Here is a 20,855-nt window from a genome sequence, read left to right on the forward strand (position 1 = left end):
GGTTAATAAGAAGTGAAAGTAAAACGTAAAACATAAAAAACATTTTCCAACATTTTTGGGTTTTTTAGATTTTCCAGATAATCTGCATAAATTGTCTTCATGTGGTATAGGTTACTTTTTAACACACTGGGGTTCTTGACACCAAGCTTGATTGTGAAAACATCAAATTAGCTTGGTTACCCTGTTAAGGATAACAATATTGTTAAAAAATTATTTTACCAATGCTTTTAAATTTTGAGCATGATTTCTGGATTTGTAGCAAATCAAATTTTATTTATGAGCATCAATACAGAATTTTAATGTGCCTATTGAATGATAGTAAAAAATACACTAAGGAAAAACACTCACTGTCTAAATGAAAATGATTTCTCTTAAAAACAATTTAATCCATGATTTTTCTAATTGTGTTAGATGTAAAAACCATTTTTTTATTATTTCCCACAATTTCATTTTTTTACTTTTACTTTACTGTAATAACCAATTTCAAGCTAAAAAATTATGAAAAATAATATAGTCTGTGGTCAAGTGAAATCAAAAATGTTTCTATTTTCGAACTACCTCTATACTAAAAATGTTTTAGTATAAAGTTACGCATGATAAATAAAACCGTGACACAATTTGTTTGATCAAAATATATAATTTTAATTTTTTTAAAGCCACTGCATGCAGTTTAAAAGGTTGTACATAACAGAATCGAAAATTTTTAACTGTTAATTTCAAAAGGTTACTTCCCCTGAAAAAAAAACAAGTTAATTTCATATGAAAGACCTTAGAAAGTTGTCTAGTAATTTGCAAATTATTTTGAAAAGTATTGATTGGTTGTTATTGATATTTTTGACTTGAAATTTTTATTAATTATGCATGACACCAGGAATGGAGTGAGGTTCTGCTTTTGTCAGTTTTACCAAGGCATATAGGATAAAATATGTTTTCAGTTTGACTTGTTTTATACCGTTGTGTTTGTTATTTATCTTAAAGATTATTAGTTTTTATAATAGAGAAATGAAAAAAGCAAAACTGGATGATGACCTAATGGAAATTGGAAAAGCAGTTTTGAAACAGTGGTTATCTGATTATTGTCACAAGCCATCTTATTTAACAACATTGAGTATAAATGACACAAAACTACAAGAGACGTTATTTAAACATTTTTCAGATGTAGTACCCTCACTTCTACAGAAGGTAAAAGTTGGCGGAATAACAAAGTACGTTATAGATGATGAAAAATTTGAAAAGTTAATTGCTTTGCCACTTGAACATTTTATATGTGGAATCAAAGGATTTTCCTCTTTACAAGCTTATAGTAAGCCTCTAAAGTTTTGTGGTCGCGTATTTAAAGTTGGGGATCCAACATACTCGTGCAGGTATGAGAAATTTCTTTTCAATGTAACAAACATTTCTTGCAAGTACAGTTTTTATGAAACAAAATTTCATCTTTGCAGTGATTGTGCTGCTGACCCAACATGTGTTCTTTGTCATGAATGCTTTCATCAATCCTCACACAAGAATCATAAGTACAAGGTACAATGTTTATTTTTTATCTTTTATTTTTTTATATTTTTATCAATAAAAACAACATTGACTAGTCATTATTATTTTTCCTCTTTTTTAATTTTTAGCTTCATGCATCGCATGGAAGTGGTGGATATTGTGACTGTGGTGACAAGGAAGCATGGGCAACAGACCCTGCATGCGACTTACACAAAGAAGGCTTAAGTGTTGATGAGACATGGGTATCAATTGTTACCTTTAAAACGGTGTTTCCTAATCATACACAAGTTTTATTTTTAATCAATTAAAATGTGTATTTTAAGGACCCTCTTGCTGCTCTTCCGAAGGATATTCAAAAGCGTACAGCTTTTATCTTTATGTTTGTGCTTCAATATTGCATTGATCTTCTCTGTTGGAAAGCATATGAAGTTTTACCTCAACCTCTAGTAAGAAGGTATAAAACATTTACATAATTTTCAGCCTTTAACTACCAAAATTTGAAGCAAAAATGTATGAAAACCTATCATGATGATTGCAAAAAAAATTACAGGGTTTCCATGCCTTGTAAAAGTCCCAGCAAAATCCTTTAACATAAAGCCTAGTCGTTTGTTTAATCGATCTCACAAATTTGTTGCTAGCCCATACTATGGACAATGCTGTATAACACTGGTTAATTTAAAAAAAATGTGGTTCTTCCATGTGGTTGTCAGCTCTTTGTTTCTGATGTCAGCATAGTATCTAGTCATACTCCCCATATATATAGGAAAAATGTTTCTTTAAAACTGGTCAGAATCTTTGATTAATTTGCAAAAATGTTAAACAATTGATCGATGTAGTTGACTTCCAAATGTGCTTTTATTTTAGTACCTATAAAGAACAGGATTTTATTGTAATGATGTTTAATGATGAATCCCATACATATGATGAGGTAACGTTGTTGATTGTATTTATATTTATATTTAATAAGAAACTGGTTGTAATTTTTTTTTAAATGTTAGGTTATTAACACATTACAACGAGCTATAAAATGTACTCAAAAAGAGGCTGTGAATTTTGCAACAATTGTCGACAAGGAGGTAATATTACTTTTCATAATTACATTTTACACTTTGTATTCCTGATTTTCATTATTTTCTATTTTTGGTTTTGTAGGGAAGATCCGCAATCTATACCAATAATTTTGCTGAATGTGAAAAAGTTGTGTCTATGTGCCGTGTAAGTTGGAAGCCATTTCTTTGATTTATAAAAGACACATGTAAGCTGTGTATGATGTAGATGTATTGATACTGGTGTATTCTGATAGATAAATATAGTGTTTGAGTCGTAATCTCTTCTAGCATGGAAAGATGAGCTAAATTTTCTTTAATGTCAGTAAATTATAGTCTTTTATTCTTACACAAATCAGGTTGAATTCTTTGCTCTAGTGTTTTTTCAAACTTTTTTTATTGGCTTGCTTTATAATTCATCTTAGACACACACTATGGCAGGTGGTAAAATTCCATTAAAGTGTGAAGCAATACACCAAGACATAGTTACACATCAGCTGGTTGCTCTCAGTCTGATGAAATGGTTAATTAAGGCTGTTGAAATTTCAGGTTTGTAGTTCTTTTTTATTATGGAGGGATTCATTCACAATGCAGTTCATCTGGAAAAATAAAAAATTGTTTTTACTAGATTGTCTTAGAAGGTTATTATGTGTGTTGGTTTCTAAAAAGTTGCATGGACGACCAGAATCTTTACTTCATCAAGTAATTATTGCTGATACAGATTTTTGGAAAGGTATTAAATCCCTTTTCTAAAAAAACTATTCATTACCCTTGAAAAAATTCCCCAGGAGTGGATCTATTGTACACTTCCTTTACATCGCTGTTCCGTGCACTCTTAGCACAAAGTTTTGCCTTGTCTACAATTTTGAACAAAATATGGGTTTGTGTTACAGAATTATTTTGTTGTTATGCTCTCAGCACCTCAGAAATATTTTCCATTAGTAACCCCACAGTTGTTCTTTATTAATCATTGAATTTTTTTTAGTTGTTCGGAAGAAATCACACCATTTGTTTATGAATACGTAAGTTGTATCTTGTATCATGTATTTTGTCAGCCCAGCTTTTTTATTTTGTCAAACGTTGTTAATCTTATCTAGTTTGTTGATGGATATGTATGGTCGCAATGAGTTTGCAATTGAGTTTGCAAAGGTTTGGATTTTTTTTGTTAAAACTGTTTTTTGTCTTAATTTTTGCTACATATCTGTGAGATATGTGTTGCTATGACTTCCGGTTGCGGTGACTTTAGGTAAAAGGTGGTAAACTACATTAAATTTAGCTTCTGATCTTTTCACTGGTTGTTCATTTTGCAATGTTATTATTTCTCACGTTTTAGTGCTACAAGACAATTATGAGGGACTTCATTGATGATGATCACGAACACTCACTTTCTGTTAGTTTTCTTGTTAAATTGATATTTTCAAAACAATCTTTACTTTATTATGGCTACTTTTAGCAACTGTTCATTTTTTAGGTGGCTTCATTATCTGTTCAAATATTTACAGTACCAACATTGGTATGTTCTTTGCTTGTCTAGTAATGTATTAGTATTGTATTTTTACTGTAGTTTATAGTTAGAATAATTAACTAAATATTCGAGGATTGGAAAGAAAAAATGGTGTGTTTTCTTATTGATTTAAAACAGAAGACATGATTTTCAGTTGTATATCAAGCATTGGCATTGCCCTGTTTATGTTAAGAAGTTGTTTGGGCGTTATGAATAATTTGAGTTTTACTTCTGCATCAATAATTTTATTTAGCGATTTATTTATTTATTTATTTATTTATTTATTCATTTGATCTAATTATGCTGATCATGATAGTTTCATTTATAGGCTGAAAGTTTAATGTTAAATGAAAGTATTTTGGAAGTTTGTTTAGAAACGTTTTGGAATGAACTAAAAACTTACATCGGAGGTAAGTACTCTTAAATCTATGTAATGATCAAGCACTCACCTTGAAAAGTGCCTAAGTTGGCGATAGAAACGTCAACCCTTGACTTATATGGCCAATGCTGGAAAGTCTTATCTGTTGGGTGTAGTATTTTTTAAGACAAAATACCTATTTTTTTTTAGGGTATTTTTAAATATTCCTTTGTTCTGTTATGCTCTCTCATTGTGATCACACCTTTTTTCGTCTGCCCTGCTGTGCCCTACTAAATATCATATTATAAGATGATAAATTTAATCAGCACTTAGGCACTGTTATTGCTAGTAGTTGAAATTAAAGGAAGTGCATTCATGTTTTAGAAAATGGTAATCTTGACTTTTTTAATAATACAAAAGCAGATCTTCAACGTGCTGATTTTATACTGACTGATCTGAGGTGAGACATTAAATCAATAAAAAGACCTATGGATTGAATATTTTTTTCTGGTTGTAAAATACGATTGAGAAAAGAATATGGTGGTGGGTGGGATTGTTGAGATCACAACAACTGAATACCCCTACTTTATTTTTAGTTACAGGAAACATTCTTCCTTCTTTAGCTGTCACTTATAATAAAAAAGAAAAGTAATAATTTTTTTGTATTTCTAGATATTTGTTTCGTCACAAACCAAAATGGTCAGTTTCCATGAGAAGTCAGTTTTTAAAAGCATTTAATGTTTTCTTGGATATTTTGAAAGCGATGCAAGTATGCAAACTTAACATACAATAGTTTTATATAAAAATACTTGTTTATTTCACACATATAACGTTATTTGTTTTGCAGGGAATGGATTCTGTTTATCGTATAACACAAACCCACATAGCGTATGAACCAAACTGGGAGTCTGGCTTTAACCTGCAGTTATGGATGATTAAACTTTTAGAATTAATGTTGTCCTGGTGTTGTAGTGATGTAAGTTTTTATATGCTATTTATTTGTAACTTTAGGAACAGGATGAAAATTTAAAGGGGGAACTAAAATCAAAAGATAACTTCGTTATGTATGTTGTTAATGCTACCATAGGAAATCAAGTTCAAATAGTATTGTGTTTTTGATGCTGAGGTTATATTAAGCTTAAGCTTTAAAGAAAAATCCAATGTAAACGAAGTTTATGCTCCTAAATTAGAAAAACTATTTTTTTTTCTTTTATTCAGTAAATAAATACTTTTTGCTTTCAGGTTGAAATTTTTAAAGCTTCTATAAGCAAATGCATTAAAGTGTTAAGAAGCCTTACTCCACTGCAATATCACAAAGTCAATGGATTTGGTAATTATTTTTATGCTCTTTGCTTCGCCTAAATAATATTTTATATTGATATATAATAAATGTTTTCATAGTTTTAAGTACCAGAGAGTTAAAAGGATTTTTATGTAACGTGTTGGTAACTGTAGTTTATGGCATTTAGAATAAATTAAAAGAATATAAGTGAAGTCAGGCTGTTGTAAATTGGTGGTACCTTTACCTGTTTGGATTACATAAATTTTTTGTACAAGTTCCTTTAGAACTTTAAATCTTTCCTTTGCTAGATTTTATATTATCCTCCTGTAAAGTATCATTATTCAATATTTGCTTTTGTTGGGATATGCGATGCAATGGCTTTAGCTCTCAAATTCTAATTCTATTTATGTTTTTTTTCCTCAACTACTTATGTGTTTAAAATTACACCTTGGTTTTTTAAACTTTTATTTAGCTTTAATTTTCCTAAAAAATCTTAGGGAAAATATGTATTGCCATGGAAAATATTTTTTGAAATTTTCATTCTAAAAAAAAGTTGTTAAATTGATGTTGTCAGCTTTTCGGAACTTGTTGACATAAATTTTTGTTTGTCACATTAGTGTGACTATGTGCCAATTAATTATATTATATTTTACGCATCTCAAATTTCAACCAATTTGTTCCCGTTTTCACAGGTTGATAAGTCTTTGGCAGAAATGTTGACATTTAGCAATTTTTTTGACCAAGTTGTTACTTCAGGCCTGGGTAACGTTTGTGGCAAGTTTCATGTCGAATAAACAGCAACTTTAAAAATTTCAAAATTACAGCAGTACTTAAGTGTATAATTGTGTATGTTATTAAAAGGAACCCAAGGTATAAAATGATGTTGTAGAGGCTAAAACCTTGATTAACAAGTCTTTTTAACTTTTTTAAAAAAGCTTTTTTCGTTCGCAAGATATTCACATTTAGAGAATTTCAGTTTTAATTATGCTGCATAAATTACGATATCATATCTAAGTAACAACAAATTATTACATTTTCTATGTTCAGTTTTTTTTGACTTGTTAAGGAATGTGCATTCAAACTTTATTGATACATAAATATTGTAAAGGTGAAACATGTATTTTTTTGCTAAAATTGAGCTCGTTTGTTCTTCCCAGGCCACTTAATATTTTGTTCGACAACCCAATAACTCAGGATCTGCATGTCAGTGTGCAATCAAATTTTGTGGGTAAATATATAGAAGAAATGTTTTACAAACCAGGTTGCTGATCCCAATTTATTCGGCAACTGGAAAAAATTTAAAAGGCCAGGGACCAGCAAACTAGTGTCATTTTGGAAAAAAGAATCTATCTTAATCAATAAACCTCCATATAATTTATGCATTGACAAACCTTTAATGCAAATGTCTTTACAGGTTAAAATTACTGTTGACAGAAAAAGTCTAAATTAGCTATTACTTAAAAATGAAATCATAATTTATGCAGCATAATTAAATCTGAAATTCTTTAAATGTAAATATCCTGAGAGCGAAAGAGCTTTTTAAAAAAATTAAAAAAACTTGAAAAATCATTTTATACCTTGGGTTTCCTTTAAGACATTTTTTGTTCAAAAAACAGATACCTTTTCAAAATTTGAGTTATTATTTGCAGCTTAGAAAAATACCTAGATGGTTCATGTTAAGTGGTTGGGTAAGCTCAATTCATCTTTTCATAACTATAGATAAGATATGGTAGCCCACTGTAGGGTTAACGTGATCTGTTGTCTAAGGATTAAAGTTTTTCTTAATATAGAGTTTTTTTAGTTAAATATTAGAATTATGCTTATTTTTTAGTGATGGTAAAGCCTGTTGTTGGAAGAGCATACGTTTCTGTACATGCTACACTGAGTCGCTTCATAGCAGGTGCGTTTCAATTTTTTATTAAAGGATAAAATGTTAGATTTATCATAAATTTATCAATTTTTGTTTTGTTAGGTTTGATCCCTGGAATCACAAAATTTTCATTAAATTTAAGTGAAATATTACAAATACAATTTTATGAAGTAAGTTGGGTTACTCTTGAGCAGAATTAAGTTTCCTGTTAATACATTTAAAATTTGTGAAATTGTTTTTATTCAGGCAAATTCCACCGAGCACCAAGTTGAGATGATGGAATATTCATTGCGTGCTTTAGTTTTGTTAGCACAAGTAAATGCGAGAATGTGGAAGCGAAATGGTTATGCTATCCTTCATCAGTTGTTTCATTACCAAAATGTTCGTTTTGCATCTGAAATGTTTGATCGAGACATTTTGTTGTTACAAGTAAGTTTTACGATTAATTTACGTTGTTTCTGTTTTTTATTTTAACCCGCTATTCTGACATGACACTAGCAATATCTTTTGTGTTTATAGACAATGAGTGCAGTGATGGATTCGAATCATTTTCTCAATGTTGTGCTGAATAAGTACAATCTAACAAACTGGGAAAGGCAAGTGCATAATACGGCTACTTTACATTCCATACATTTCCTGCAACAACTGGTGACATGTAGCCAAATTTGGCTTACAGTGGAAAAGTCAATATTTATAATTTCAACACTTGATTACCATGTTCGTATGAAAATTTCCTAGATGGTTGAATAATTGAGTTTTTTTTATTTTTACTGTTGAATGAACATTTTGAATGTATTAAAACCATTGGCTATAATCTGGACTAGGGTTAATAGTAATTAAAACTGAATAAGGGGGTGACATACATAATTAGCATTGTTATCTTTTTAAACTACTTTCTCCTTTTTATCACCATATTAATTAATTTTAAGTGTAAATTGTTTGTACATTTTTAGCCCAACATATGCTGCAACTGACGAAGTAAGCATGAAAGCAAATCTTTTGTACTAACGCTCTAATTGTGTCTGTGACCACAGTGGTTATATTTACTTTCCTTTGAAGTCATGAAAAAATGCATGTGTTACAAATGTTAATCAACAAATTAGACATCACAACTTCAATAACATAAATTTGACAATGATGGCTTAATTTAAATTAATGAAGGAATTAAAATGTACATTTATCATGACGTGTATATGATCCTATCCATTTTCTTAAGCAACAACAACATAATTTGCTCTATACAAAAAAGGCAATGGATTAACGTATTTCATAAAAATTTTGCATATAAATGGCCTGATGACATTGTCACAAATCCTTCAGAGCCAAATATATTCTTAGGTTTTTGACGAAAAGCACTTCACCTTTTGCATTGTATGTCGCATACCTGCTCCATATGTATGTGACAGGAAAAGTGGATGTGTTCTTTTTTCTTTAAATGACAGAAATATATTTTTTGTTAAGTTTTCTGTTATTACCACAGATTTTAAAGCACTAAAGTGGCGTTGATATATTAAAAAGATTATAACTTGGAGGCCAAATAATTTGGAAATGGGGTGGTAACGTCAGTTTTTTTATTGTGTGGTTTACTTACCATGTGATACCAAAATTAAAATTCCCCAAAGCTAGGCTAATTTGCTGGATTTGGAATCAATGAGTTGATGATGCCATTAAAAACAGTTTAAACCTCAATTATTTCTGTAACCGTTTGAAGCACATGATTTAATACATTTTCTAGACCAGCATAATAACTAAAAAATTGTCCAAGATTGTTTTTGAAATATGCAAGGATCTGTGCTAATGTCATCCAAATGTTGGCCTTTAATGTTTCCTCAAATCATGTGGATCATTCAACTGGCCCAATCATCTAGTATATACTATTACAACAAAAAAGTTTTTTTTAACAAGATTTAATGTTGATGTTGTTTATTTTAGGATGTCAAAACGACAGAATGTATTGCAGAAGAATTTTTCTTATTGTTACTTTATATTTTAAGTAAGTATTTTTCATCAGGATATATGTCCATATTTTCAAAATCTTAGCCTGGAAAATGGAACAATAAAAAATAAATTTAAGTTAGTTTGGAGTCATATTATTAACTTTGCAGCATCTAAACACAATAATAACACAACATAACACAATATAATAAATATTGCAGGAAAAAAAGAAGGATAATATGCAAAATCTACTGCTTTACAATTCTTATTTTTAATATGAATTTTTTTTTTTCAAAATTTTCTCCACAAATGAATGAAAATTTAGAGGAAATTTTGCAGAATGTTTTTCTTGTGCAAATTTTTTATCCTTACGATCAGCTCTGATAACTTAATTATTTGAACATTTAGGTGAACGATATGTTATTGGTTTAAGTGACACCACTGTAAAAGAAATATTAAAAAGAGAGGTCATTCATCGGCTATCACTTGGTCCCATTTCACGCAGTGTTTTAGTAAAAACATTACCATCCGGCGATCCTGATGATGTGAGTGTGTTTCAGTTGATTAACTTTACACTACATGTCTAAAATAATAGTTATATTTTCAACTTTTCTAGAGTAATAACTGTACTTTTGAATCAATGTTGGATGAAGTTTTGAATGAAGTTGCTACATACAGGTATGATTTGTCACTTCATATATTTCATTGCTACATACAGGTATGATTCTGCTCACCTAATATATTTCACTCCTTTGTGTGTGCCTAAAAGGTAATGTTTTTTTCTCTGTAGGGAACCCGGTGTATCAGGAAAAGGGTTGTTCAAATTGAAAAATGAGGAGTTGTCCAAATGTAATCAATTTTTCTTCCATTTTTCGAAAACAGAACGTTCAAAGGTATGATTAAGTCATGTTAGCTTATAATTTTTTTTATGTATGGGTAAAGTAAGCAATACGGTAAAACTACTGTCAATGGTCAGTGAACATCTAACTTCGGATATTATTGTTAAACTCAGATTGTTACCTGTAGATAATGCAATCCAATTCACAATGATAATAACTTCACGTTATTATAATAGGGTACTATAATAAAAGTAAATTAAACATTAAGATTAAAATGGGTGCTGTCTTCTAAACGCCAATAAACATTAAAAACCATGGTTATTCAAACCATCCAATAATGCATATGTCCAGGATATTTGTAGACCTCTTAATCATTTTGATGAAAAATTGTGCCATTTTGTAAAAAATGTTAGCCTTAATCCATACTCACCCATATATAATTGTATCCTTGTCCTCAATATTGTAGCAGCGAAAATTTTTTTTTATTTTTTCTTCATGATGGCCGCTGACCTTCAGATATCCTAATGATTTTAACAGTGGGTAAATTGCTGGCTAGGGATCCTCAGAAAAGCATTGCCTGTAAACAAACATGTACCCTATCTCAGAATTTTACTTATATAGCACATGACCTTCTTTTATGCTTAGATGATTGAAGAAAGAAAAAAAATTGTTAAGAAAGAGTCTTTATCAGGTAATGTATCGAAACAAGTTTCACATAAATAACTGAATATTCACGTCTTAGATTGACTTGAATTTCCATTTTAGTTGATTATTTGCCTCTTCCACCCAAGTTTCTTCCACAATTTGAAGGTGTACTACACATGCTGTGTTGTGAGAAAATGGAGCATTTATTAAAAGTGGTGTTAAAGAAGGCAATCAATGGCTCAGTTACTTCTGATGAACTTATTGAGGAGGTATCATTGCGTTTTTGTATTACTTATAAGATTGGTTTTGTTTGTGTTGTAAGACGTGATAAATTCCTTTTGTGTAGTAGGTCCCTTATGATGCAGTAATAGGTGATAATACAGACTTTGCAGGCCTGTGAACCCTTTTGTGTAAAAGGCCTTGGACCAAGTGAAATGAATTCACTCAGTAGCAGAGTCTTCAGCTAACATAATATAGTTTGAAAAATTTGTAATTAGTTAAAATTACTTTTACCCTCAAAACTGTCAGCAGAATACTTGCACTTGGTCACATGTCAGACAGATTAATTGTTAAAAAATGGCTTCTAATTCAACAGAATGTAGACAAAATCTGGTTGATCTTATTAATAGTTTAGAAATTTCGCCGGATAGTTAAGTTATAACCAAAGAAGAGTCCAAATAATTCTTAAATAGTTTTATGAAATCTTATTTTCAGGTTTTGTTGATGATTGCTGTTGGTTTGCTGGAAGTAAAAAGACACAGGGAAGAAAATCAAAAGTTGAGAGATTTCAATTTTCTCCAGTTAGTCACAAAAGAAGACAAAGGTGAAATTATTTTTAAGAAAACATTGACAAAGATGATAAACATATTTTAATGGCATGTTTTTGTGCTTCTTATAGAAAAAAGCATTCAACAACTTCTAAAGCAGCTTTCTCAAAACACAAAAACAGAATATTACACCATGTTAAAATGGACGAGACAGGTACGTGTTTGCATATTCATTTGTTACCACAGAATTTGTACAGACTCGGGTAATCAGAAGAAGTCGAGAACGTTTTAAAGGTTATGGAAAGCTAGAGAAACTTGTATATTTTTAGAATCAGTAAGGTATATAATGTATTAAAGATCTTTTTGAAATATTTTGCTGCGAGGGATTTTAAGTTTATCAACAAAAAGTTCAGTTTTTTCACAGTTGATTTTGTTTTCTGAAAAGCATCAAAAGCATGTGTATTGAGATGAAGTAACTTTTTGGAACCAAACTAAAAATAGACTTACATTTCAAATTACATTTTTTAACTGGTTAGAGCACACTATGTCCTGTGTCACTGTGTTTACTTTTGTTTTTTACAAATATGACAAACAACAAATATTTTTGTGGCAGCTTCTACAAACTGAATTGGAGCATTCTAATCTGGTGAATATGGAGACTAAAGATAGCGAAACGGATGGAATGCAGCTGATGCTGGAGAAATCAAGGAAAACTAAAATGGCGCAAGAAAGAAGAGATAAAATGATGGCCCAGATGAAAGATATGCAAAAAGCTTTTATGAAAACACATTCTGCCATGTTTACAGATGACGCTAAGTAAGCACAACTTCTTGTTTAAATTGTTTTTTTCTGTTCTTTCCAAACTTACACCTTTGCATGTTTTTGAAGGCCTGTTTACACTGTGTTTTTATTTGTTTTCAGTGAGGAAGCAGACAAAGATATGGAAACAGCAAACTTGATGAATCCAGTTGCGATTGGGGTAAAACATTCTAAAGTGGAGGCTTTAACTACTACTGCACAATGTATACTCTGTCATCAAGAGGAAGAAAAGATGGATACAGAACACTCCTTCGTTGTGACTTGTTTTGTACATAATTCTATGTTTTTAACTGCGAAAACCATGAGACCTCGGACTGAAATTCTGCCTGAATTAAATCATGCAACACGACTCAATGTATCTAGTTGTGGTCACATACTCCATAGCCATTGCTGGGAAAAATACTATAATTTAGTCAAGGAAAAAGAAGGCATATCTTTTCTGCAACACCGAAGGAGATCTTGCATTGATACGTCATTGTCAGAATATTTATGTCCGTTGTGCAATGCATTGTGCAACACAGTTTTGCCTCTGTTACCCAAAGCTGAGGAAGAAGAGTGGTAAGTAAGAATGTATATCTATAGACCTGCAACTGTTAAGTCCCCTCAGCTGCAAGCCTAGAGTCCCCTTTTTTGTGACTCTTACCTTTATAATTCCCCTTTTCAACCATGGTCAATGTCATTTACATTAAGAAAGTAAAAAATTTTGAATTTGAATGACACCATTATTTCCACATGCGTACACTCCAATGTGATAGATATAAACATGTTAAAGTAGCTTTAACTTTCTTTTTTATGTTCAGTGCTGATAGTCAGGACATGATGCTGAGCGAGTTTCTCACGTATCTTGAAAGATTTTCTGCTGAGATGTCATCATTCCCGAAAATAGGTACCATCGTTCTTACTTTTTTTTGTTATCTTGGGGGAAAAGTTATTGTGAATTTTTTATTTTACCTGTATTTCACATCATCCAGCAAGTTGAGAAATTTATAAGTGGCGTCTAGTAATGCAGGATTTTATTTGTGTTGATTTTGGACAGTGAAAACTTAATGTGAATAATTTTATAGGACCCCGAAGGAAAAATATTTCCATCTCATCGGATTCCAATTCAAACTTTGCTTCAACTATGCGAAGACTGCTTTATACTTACATTGGGTAGCTTTCTTATTTCGCAATGCACCTTTTTTTATTATTATTACTATGATGCACTTAACATTTAATTTACTTTGATTTCCACCATTTATTATAGAACTGACAATCCAAGTTCTACAGGCGTTTTTTCGGAATTATTTGCAAAGAAGTTGTTTACTGTAAGAAGAATTATATTTGTGCTTGATAAAAACATAACCTGTGCAGTTTTTAACTCATAAAAATATTTCTTATGTAGTCTTCCAATCTTGAGAAGTCCTCTCACGACGCAACTGGCCCGCCATTAGCCTGGATGGCATGTTCATTTTCACTGCAATCATTAGGTATGTTAAAAAAGGAGAAAATGAGTGAGTAATGTGAAGTCAAATGGTACTTTTACTTGAGTTTAAAGTGTTGTAGAAAATTTAGTTCGAAATGATTAAATTCAGGCAACGCAATGAAATTTTAAGTCATGTTAAAACTATTCATTTCGTTTTAAGATTTTTCATGATCAGATCTTCTTGAGTAATATCATTGAAGGCAGAAAAAGTTTTAATTTTTCAGCTTATATGATTTTTTGTAACAGTATTTTTTTCTGTTTAGAATGTAGCCATCGAGACATGAAAAAGAATCTATTTCACAATCTGTCAGATCGACAGGTAATGTTATCAATAACTTCTTTCTTCTATATACCAGACGGATTGATAACTAAACAGTCAGCAACCTTTTAAAACTTTTTTGTTTAGAGCAAATTTTGGCTGACTTTCGTTCAATACTTAGCTTCAAATTGCCACGCTGGAATACATGAAGTGAAAGACTTTGGAGATATACTATTTCAATGTGAGTAGACTTGTAAGATTTGTGCATTACTATCACGAGGAAAGAAACTTACCTTTGGAAAAGCAGACATTTTAGTGGGGCGTATGTTTTTTTGCATAAACTGTAAGTGTTAGTCTACACAAAGGATGCGTTAGATCAAGCTGTATTTCTTGTATGACTTTCCTAAAGATTTTTGTTTACTATGCCAGATTTTGTTAAAAACAAAACAATTTTAATTATTTGACCTTAAAGCAGTATTTACAAATTTCATTGTCACCATTAAGTCCAGCAAGCTTTTTCTGTTCAGTGTGAGAATTTTAGTCGAAAAAAGTAACGATTTCCAGATCTAAATAAATCTCATGTTCTATACACATTTATCATTTTTTTCCAGAAAAATAACTTTATAAGCAGAAAACGCATTCTCTGATTTCTATCCTCTAATTTCCAATTTTTGAAGTTGTAAAAAATTTTTATATTTAACTTTCACAATATTTACAAGGTGGAATTGTCAGACAGATTATCTGTTGGTTGGTTACTGTGCATGCATTATATAATTTTTAATGAAAGATTCTTATGTCATTGATCATGTCCATACTCAACTGGTCAAAAGGTTATGTCCATACTCAACTTTGAATTGTTAAATGTATTAAACCTATATGGATTACAATTGGAGTGTACATACTTTAAAATGTATCGCTAATTAAACAACTTCCATTTTGCCCTATCTTTGCCGGAAAATATTTACTCTCTTTTGTATATATTTCAGCACCGTGCCAAAGGGGTGCTCTCCCCATTTTCTGGACCAGATAAAGCATTGTGACCTTCTGACAAAGACCTTACCTAAACAAATTGCTCTGAATGTCTTGCACATGTATCTTTGTCGAAACTGCTATTCTGTCTCGGAAAAAGGCTAAATTCAGAAATTAGAACCGGTCTAAAATAGTCATTTTTAAATTTTTACCGAATTTTGGATTACCCCAATGTCCACGAATGCCCGAAATCTTAAAAAATCTTACTGTGATAGGTGGCAGGTTTTTTTTATAAATTTACTCTTCTTTGGGTGTGATTTAATAAATATTTATATGGTAAGTTATGTAGTGACTAAATTACTAGGTTTTTTGTGAGTTTGCTTTGGTATGGTAGGGCAGAGTTAGCTATGTTTACGTAATCTTAGTATTTTTTCTCTTTTATAATGCTAATTTTGTTCTCTGTAGTTTTATGCAGTGATGACAATGAGAGTCATATGTCAATACTCAATATTGACATCTTCGGCTTGATGCTCAGCTTGAGATTCTTAATGACCGCTGTTCAACATATGTTTCAAGAGCGGTCAACGAATTTCATGAAGCTGTCATCTTGTTTGATCGACGATGGAGTGCTTAAAATATGTCTTGTGGCGTATTTGGTGAAAATCTATATAACCGCTCCGCAGTTTACTATGGAAGGTACGTGATGATGTATATTTTAAAGAATAAATGATTTTATATATGTTATATATGTTACACTTTTACTTTAGAAATTATTGAAGATTCTGAAGAGCTACCCGTTGTTCAAACGTGGCGCTTCATTAAGAAACTGTGGTATGTTTATTTTTAGTGTTCCTCCATGTTTTCTCTTTTCCGTGCTCGCCATCATATCATTGTAGTTTTTTTATGTCTATCACGCTACGGCTGCTCCTCAGTATATGCCACCACATTACTTTTGTTTGTTTTAGCAAATCCGACGAAGTATCAAATATAAATGGCGATCTTTTAAAAGAACATGTTGTGACATCACTGCTCCCCTTTTTAAGATGTTCAACTTTATTTTTTCATTTTCTTACTGGCATCAAGTTACCAGACGACCTTAAAACTGGTAAATAGTTTACTACAAGTATAATCCATGTCTTTCTTAAATCGAGTATGGAAAAAGCGCACATAATAAAGGCTTGTTTACACGTCTACGAAATACGCAAGCAACATAAAATCTTATCTGAGAGTCAATGTTCCTTAGCTCATGTATTTTACAAGCTCGACTGTTTCTTAAATGTTTCTCGTTGACTATATACTCGGAAAGGTTAAATCCACGTTCCGCATTGCTCGTTAGGGTTGATGCGCCGATCGAGATTAAACTTTTAGATAAATTTAGTTATATAAAAGTTTTAGCACAAGAAAAGTCTTCAATCTTGCATCCAGTTGCTTACTGTATCTGCGTGATTGCAGAAAGAAATGTGAGACAAAGGAATTCACATAAAAGCAAACTTTCTCACCATTCGTCTTAAAATATAAGGATAGGCTAACCACAAATTAAAAAGTAGGAATTTTTTTCCAAAAAGCCTCGTATTATGTCCACGATTGTAGAGTTATAACGCTATTAGCTCTTCGAATTTTAAGTGTGTTATCTTCAGTACAGTTCATATCTCATTTTGACGTTTATTTTTTTAGGGAAAACACCAAACGCGGATGAGTTAGTTTTGTTGTTAACTTATCTTAACCTTCCTCGCGATCTTAACCAAATACTCTCACTTGATTGGCTGGTGTCTGAATCACGTGTCGTTTCAATGATTGAAAGGTTAGATATCTACTTTTAGTTGTTATTAGCTAACACTATCCAGTATGGACGTTCTCACTAGTATGCCCAGCCGGTTATGAGTGTCAAGCTAAACTTAATACAGAGTATAGTTTATATATATAGACAAAATATAGACAGACAATATTGTGTATTATTATAATTAACAAGCTGTTAAAACCTGCGGAAGAATTTTCTCGCGTAATATTAAAATTATTCGGCAAAAAAAAATTCCTACCTAATGAAGTCACCTTATTTTTTTACATAATTTGTTATAGTCAAATAGTCAATTAAAATTGTAAAAAAAACTTTCTAAAGTACAGAACATTTTTGTAGAGAATGTTGTATAACCGTATTTAGAAAATTGTAAACAATGGAGGTGCCTTCAGACATCATTAGAGTATTAGTATACAAGACTAGTTTTTAAAACCCATAGAAAAATCCACTTCAGCATTTTTTTAAATTCATTGTGGTTCTAATTATTTAATTTGTTGTTAATTTCCTTACAAAGGCTGCAAAGAAGATAATAACAATTAATATAAAAATTATTGTGGAAAGTTTATTATTTCTTGAACTTGATAGTTTAGTTTCCACAGTAATATGAATACTGAACAGACAAACCGAAATAATACCTTCAATAAAATCAGTAAAAATGTTTAAATCGCGTTTACATTATTAATTCATGACAAAGCAATTACATTCCCTGTGGTTTTTAAACCGTCCATGGTAAATTTAACTTCGCAAACAGAACATTTTCCAGCTAACTTAATTGGTTATGTTATCACATTTTTTGTTTCACCTAATTTGAAATGTAATCAAATGTTTTACAAAGTACAGAAAATAGTTTTTAGGAGATGATTTAAATAATAAAAGAAAATTGTAGAAACTATAATTCACTTTGCCTGTCACAGAAAGACAGAACTGGAGAATTAATTTTAAATTATGGGCGATACAGTTAAAACGAGGAATTTAATGAACGACGGACTGTTGTTGAATTAAAGTCGTTTTAAGTCTTGCCACATTTGTCTTTGACACATTTAAATTATCACACGGTTTTCTTTAGATGGTGTGCCCATGATGATGTTATAGCAGAAGTCAAAAACCCCACGAGGTAAGATATGTTGTCTTGGTGGACTAATAAAAAAAAGGTTGGAAGAAACGCGGGAGGGAGTTTTGGAAAAATTCCCCTAAAAATGTTAAGTGGGAAAATTGGAAAGTTTGTCCTTTTTATACGGTATATTCGCCCATAAAGAAAGCCACTAGCAGTGGTGACATGATTTTTTGTTTCCTTTAGTGGTCTAATGAATAGAGAGTTGAAAATTCACCTCAAAATTTAATAACAAAGGGAGGAAGGGATAGTAGTGAGAAAAATTTTACTAGCTTTAACTAGAAATATATGAAGTATCTTTTTGTCCCTTCCTTAAGTTGTATTGTAATCTACATCTTACTATGATTCACGAAAGCCCTTCATATAAAAAACGCACGAAAAATTGATTACGCAAAATTAAACAAACACAACCTCGAAATGATTCTTTTCGAATAAAAGAAAGAAGGGTATTTTTGTTTCTAAGGGTTTCTCCTGGTTTCTCCGCATTTCGAAAGTTTTAGTTTCACGAAAAATTTAATTTCTATAAATTGCAAGTTTATTCTTGCAAAAAAAAATATGCCTAATAATCTCTCCATCGTAGATGACCCGTCCTTTTTTCGCATTATCTTTATTGCCTATTTTGCGACCGCAGTGCTTGTAGAATGCAGAGTTACGTCCCTCTTTTCGCGTAGAAGGGAGACATTAGTAAAGATGTTTTATCACGTTGTAGGGAAATTTGTTATGCTCAAAGCAGAAGACTGATCACATTACCAAAAGCCTACAGTACGCTGATAAACATGGCGTCTGGATTTATGTAAGTTCTTATTTTAGTCACTAATATTTAGAGTAAATTCGGAATACACCTATTATAGTTTTAAAGTTAACCAGTGATATTAATTTTGTTTAGATGTCCAACAGTCGGTGATAGCAGTCGCGCGCCATCGTTGTGTTTAATATGCGGAACGACTTTGTGTGGTCAATGCTATTGTTGTGTCTCTGAAAGTGACCGTGGCGCATGCGCAATGCATTCGATGGAATGCGCAAACGGTGTTGGTATATTTCTTCGTGTACGGCAGAGCGAAGTATTACTCATGTTTAATGGATCAAAAGGAGCGTTTGTGTCGTCTCCATATCTCGATCAGTATGGGGAGCCAGATCGAGGATTTCGGTAAGTGGCTTCTTAATGTGGATAATGCACACTTTTTGAAAGAAACACGAGGCGCGACTTCTTCAAAAAGGACTGGTAGGCAACAGGGTAGCCTGATATAAGAAAGAAACTGACAAGGGCGTAAACAGTAATTGTATGAATAGTTTTTATGACTTATTTTGTTCTAAATCTTGTGTAAGTTTTATGCAAGAAATGCGATTAAACAGAAAGTTTGATTTTGATTATCATACTTTTACTGAGTAAGCAAAACGTGAATTTGGTCTTACATAGTCTACAAGCAACAAATAAACTGTGAAGTAAAAGCTATAAACCAAAGCAACATTGAGTCCAGCTAAAATTTTGTGTTGCTTATAAAAAGAACGTGTATTTTGTTAAAGTGCATCCACATATGTACTCTTCTAACGTCAGGGTTAGTGTGAGGTGTTTTTGCAACAGGATTCGAAGTGTCGGCGTTAAATGTTTCATAGACGTCGCAAAACGGGCCGGCGTCAAGGTATAGTGTAACAAGTGATTTATGTTATGCACTTGAACTCTCAGATATTTCCCTTGAATTTGCATGGACATTTGTCAATGATAATAATTATGGTGGCCATATGGCGTTTTCAAGCTCTACCATTTTTGTTGTTACGACTGCTGAATAATATTTAGTTTTCTCTTTGTTCTCCACCGTAGGCGTGGCAATCCATTGTTTTTAAATGAGAAGAGATATGAACAGTTGGAACAGCTTTGGCTGCAACAGAAAGTTCCAGAAACAATCGCGCAACAGATGGAAATGAATCGGCATTTGTTGATGCAAGATTGGGAACAACAATAAACTTTCTAAGCCAATCAAAACAGACTTCTACACAGTCAAGTAATACCGGAAACTTTCTTGTGGGTCAAACTTTATATCATCATAATAGTTTCTGAATTATCACTCGATATTTTACTGCTGGGTATTTTCAGTAAATTATATATAATCAGATCTTTTGTATTTAAATCTGGAAATTTTGTTGGCCTTGGATCCAACAGACAATTTCTCTCTGTAGAAACCTTGTAAAACTTTCACATGCAGAAGTACTATATTAAATGACAGACGAATGGAAGTGGAATTTCAAGAAACGATTTCAAACAGTACAGAAAAAAAACTAAATAATCACCCGACGACCTTCAAATTTTCTAAAAAACGATCACCATCTTGTATTTTTATACATCTTGTGACATCATGATGTTACTATAATAAAATACTACTTATCCCACTGTGCTTCGTTATTTTAAAGGTTAAAACTTTCGCTAAACAAAGTTTTGCGATTTCGTTATTTTTTGGGCAAAATCGCAAGAGTTCAGTTCCACGAAAAATTTGATTTAACGCAGCTTTTCAGAGCCTTGGGATAAGGAGTAACCTATATGCTATGTCAAAGTGAAGTTATTAAGGCTGCGAATCTTAACCTTTTGGAATTTAACTGCATTTTGTTCTTGCATCGTGACATTATTCGCATGAAAAACTATATGAACAAATTAAATGCCTTTCCTAGACTGAATTTTGCAATCTATTCAAGCTGTTTGGTTGAAAT

At 31.6% G+C, this 20,855-nt stretch overlaps 1 protein-coding gene across 1 annotated transcript; it reads left to right on the plus strand.

Annotated features, from left to right (window-relative positions):
- Window positions 1-494: 494 nt before the first annotated feature.
- Window positions 495-20,540, plus strand: LOC130656688 (E3 ubiquitin-protein ligase UBR2-like). The gene is made up of 47 exons (XM_057459587.1): window positions 495-1,364; window positions 1,443-1,521; window positions 1,620-1,733; window positions 1,815-1,945; window positions 2,356-2,419; window positions 2,490-2,567; window positions 2,644-2,706; window positions 2,963-3,086; window positions 3,166-3,270; window positions 3,523-3,559; window positions 3,635-3,686; window positions 3,871-3,927; window positions 4,009-4,050; window positions 4,370-4,451; window positions 4,784-4,859; window positions 5,072-5,168; window positions 5,247-5,375; window positions 5,642-5,729; window positions 7,513-7,581; window positions 7,654-7,721; window positions 7,798-7,980; window positions 8,071-8,147; window positions 8,505-8,529; window positions 9,484-9,544; window positions 9,895-10,031; window positions 10,103-10,164; window positions 10,277-10,379; window positions 10,971-11,016; window positions 11,091-11,239; window positions 11,685-11,793; window positions 11,869-11,951; window positions 12,351-12,553; window positions 12,659-13,114; window positions 13,357-13,442; window positions 13,621-13,708; window positions 13,803-13,863; window positions 13,941-14,025; window positions 14,285-14,340; window positions 14,428-14,521; window positions 15,715-15,945; window positions 16,017-16,080; window positions 16,215-16,354; window positions 16,924-17,050; window positions 18,111-18,158; window positions 18,865-18,948; window positions 19,042-19,302; window positions 19,975-20,540. The coding sequence occupies exons 1-47, from the start codon at window positions 1,003-1,005 to the stop codon at window positions 20,114-20,116; spliced, it is 5,178 nt and encodes a 1,725-aa protein (XP_057315570.1). The 5' UTR covers window positions 495-1,002; the 3' UTR covers window positions 20,117-20,540.
- Window positions 20,541-20,855: the final 315 nt, after the last annotated feature.

This window comes from Hydractinia symbiolongicarpus, chromosome 9, assembly GCF_029227915.1.
Source record: "Hydractinia symbiolongicarpus strain clone_291-10 chromosome 9, HSymV2.1, whole genome shotgun sequence".
Lineage (NCBI taxonomy): Eukaryota > Metazoa > Cnidaria > Hydrozoa > Anthoathecata > Hydractiniidae > Hydractinia > Hydractinia symbiolongicarpus.

Excerpts from the sequence above, each read along its gene's own strand:
- LOC130656688 (XM_057459587.1), top strand. The coding sequence starts at position 1,003 with ATGAAAAAAGCAAAACTGGATGATGACCTAATGGAAATTGGAAAAGCA. Across the intron at positions 3,087-3,165 it reads TAAGGCTGTTGAAATTTCAG|ATTGTCTTAGAAGGTTATTA; the intron begins GTTTGTAGTTCT and ends TGTTTTTACTAG. Across the intron at positions 9,545-9,894 it reads ATTGTTACTTTATATTTTAA|GTGAACGATATGTTATTGGT; the intron begins GTAAGTATTTTT and ends TTGAACATTTAG.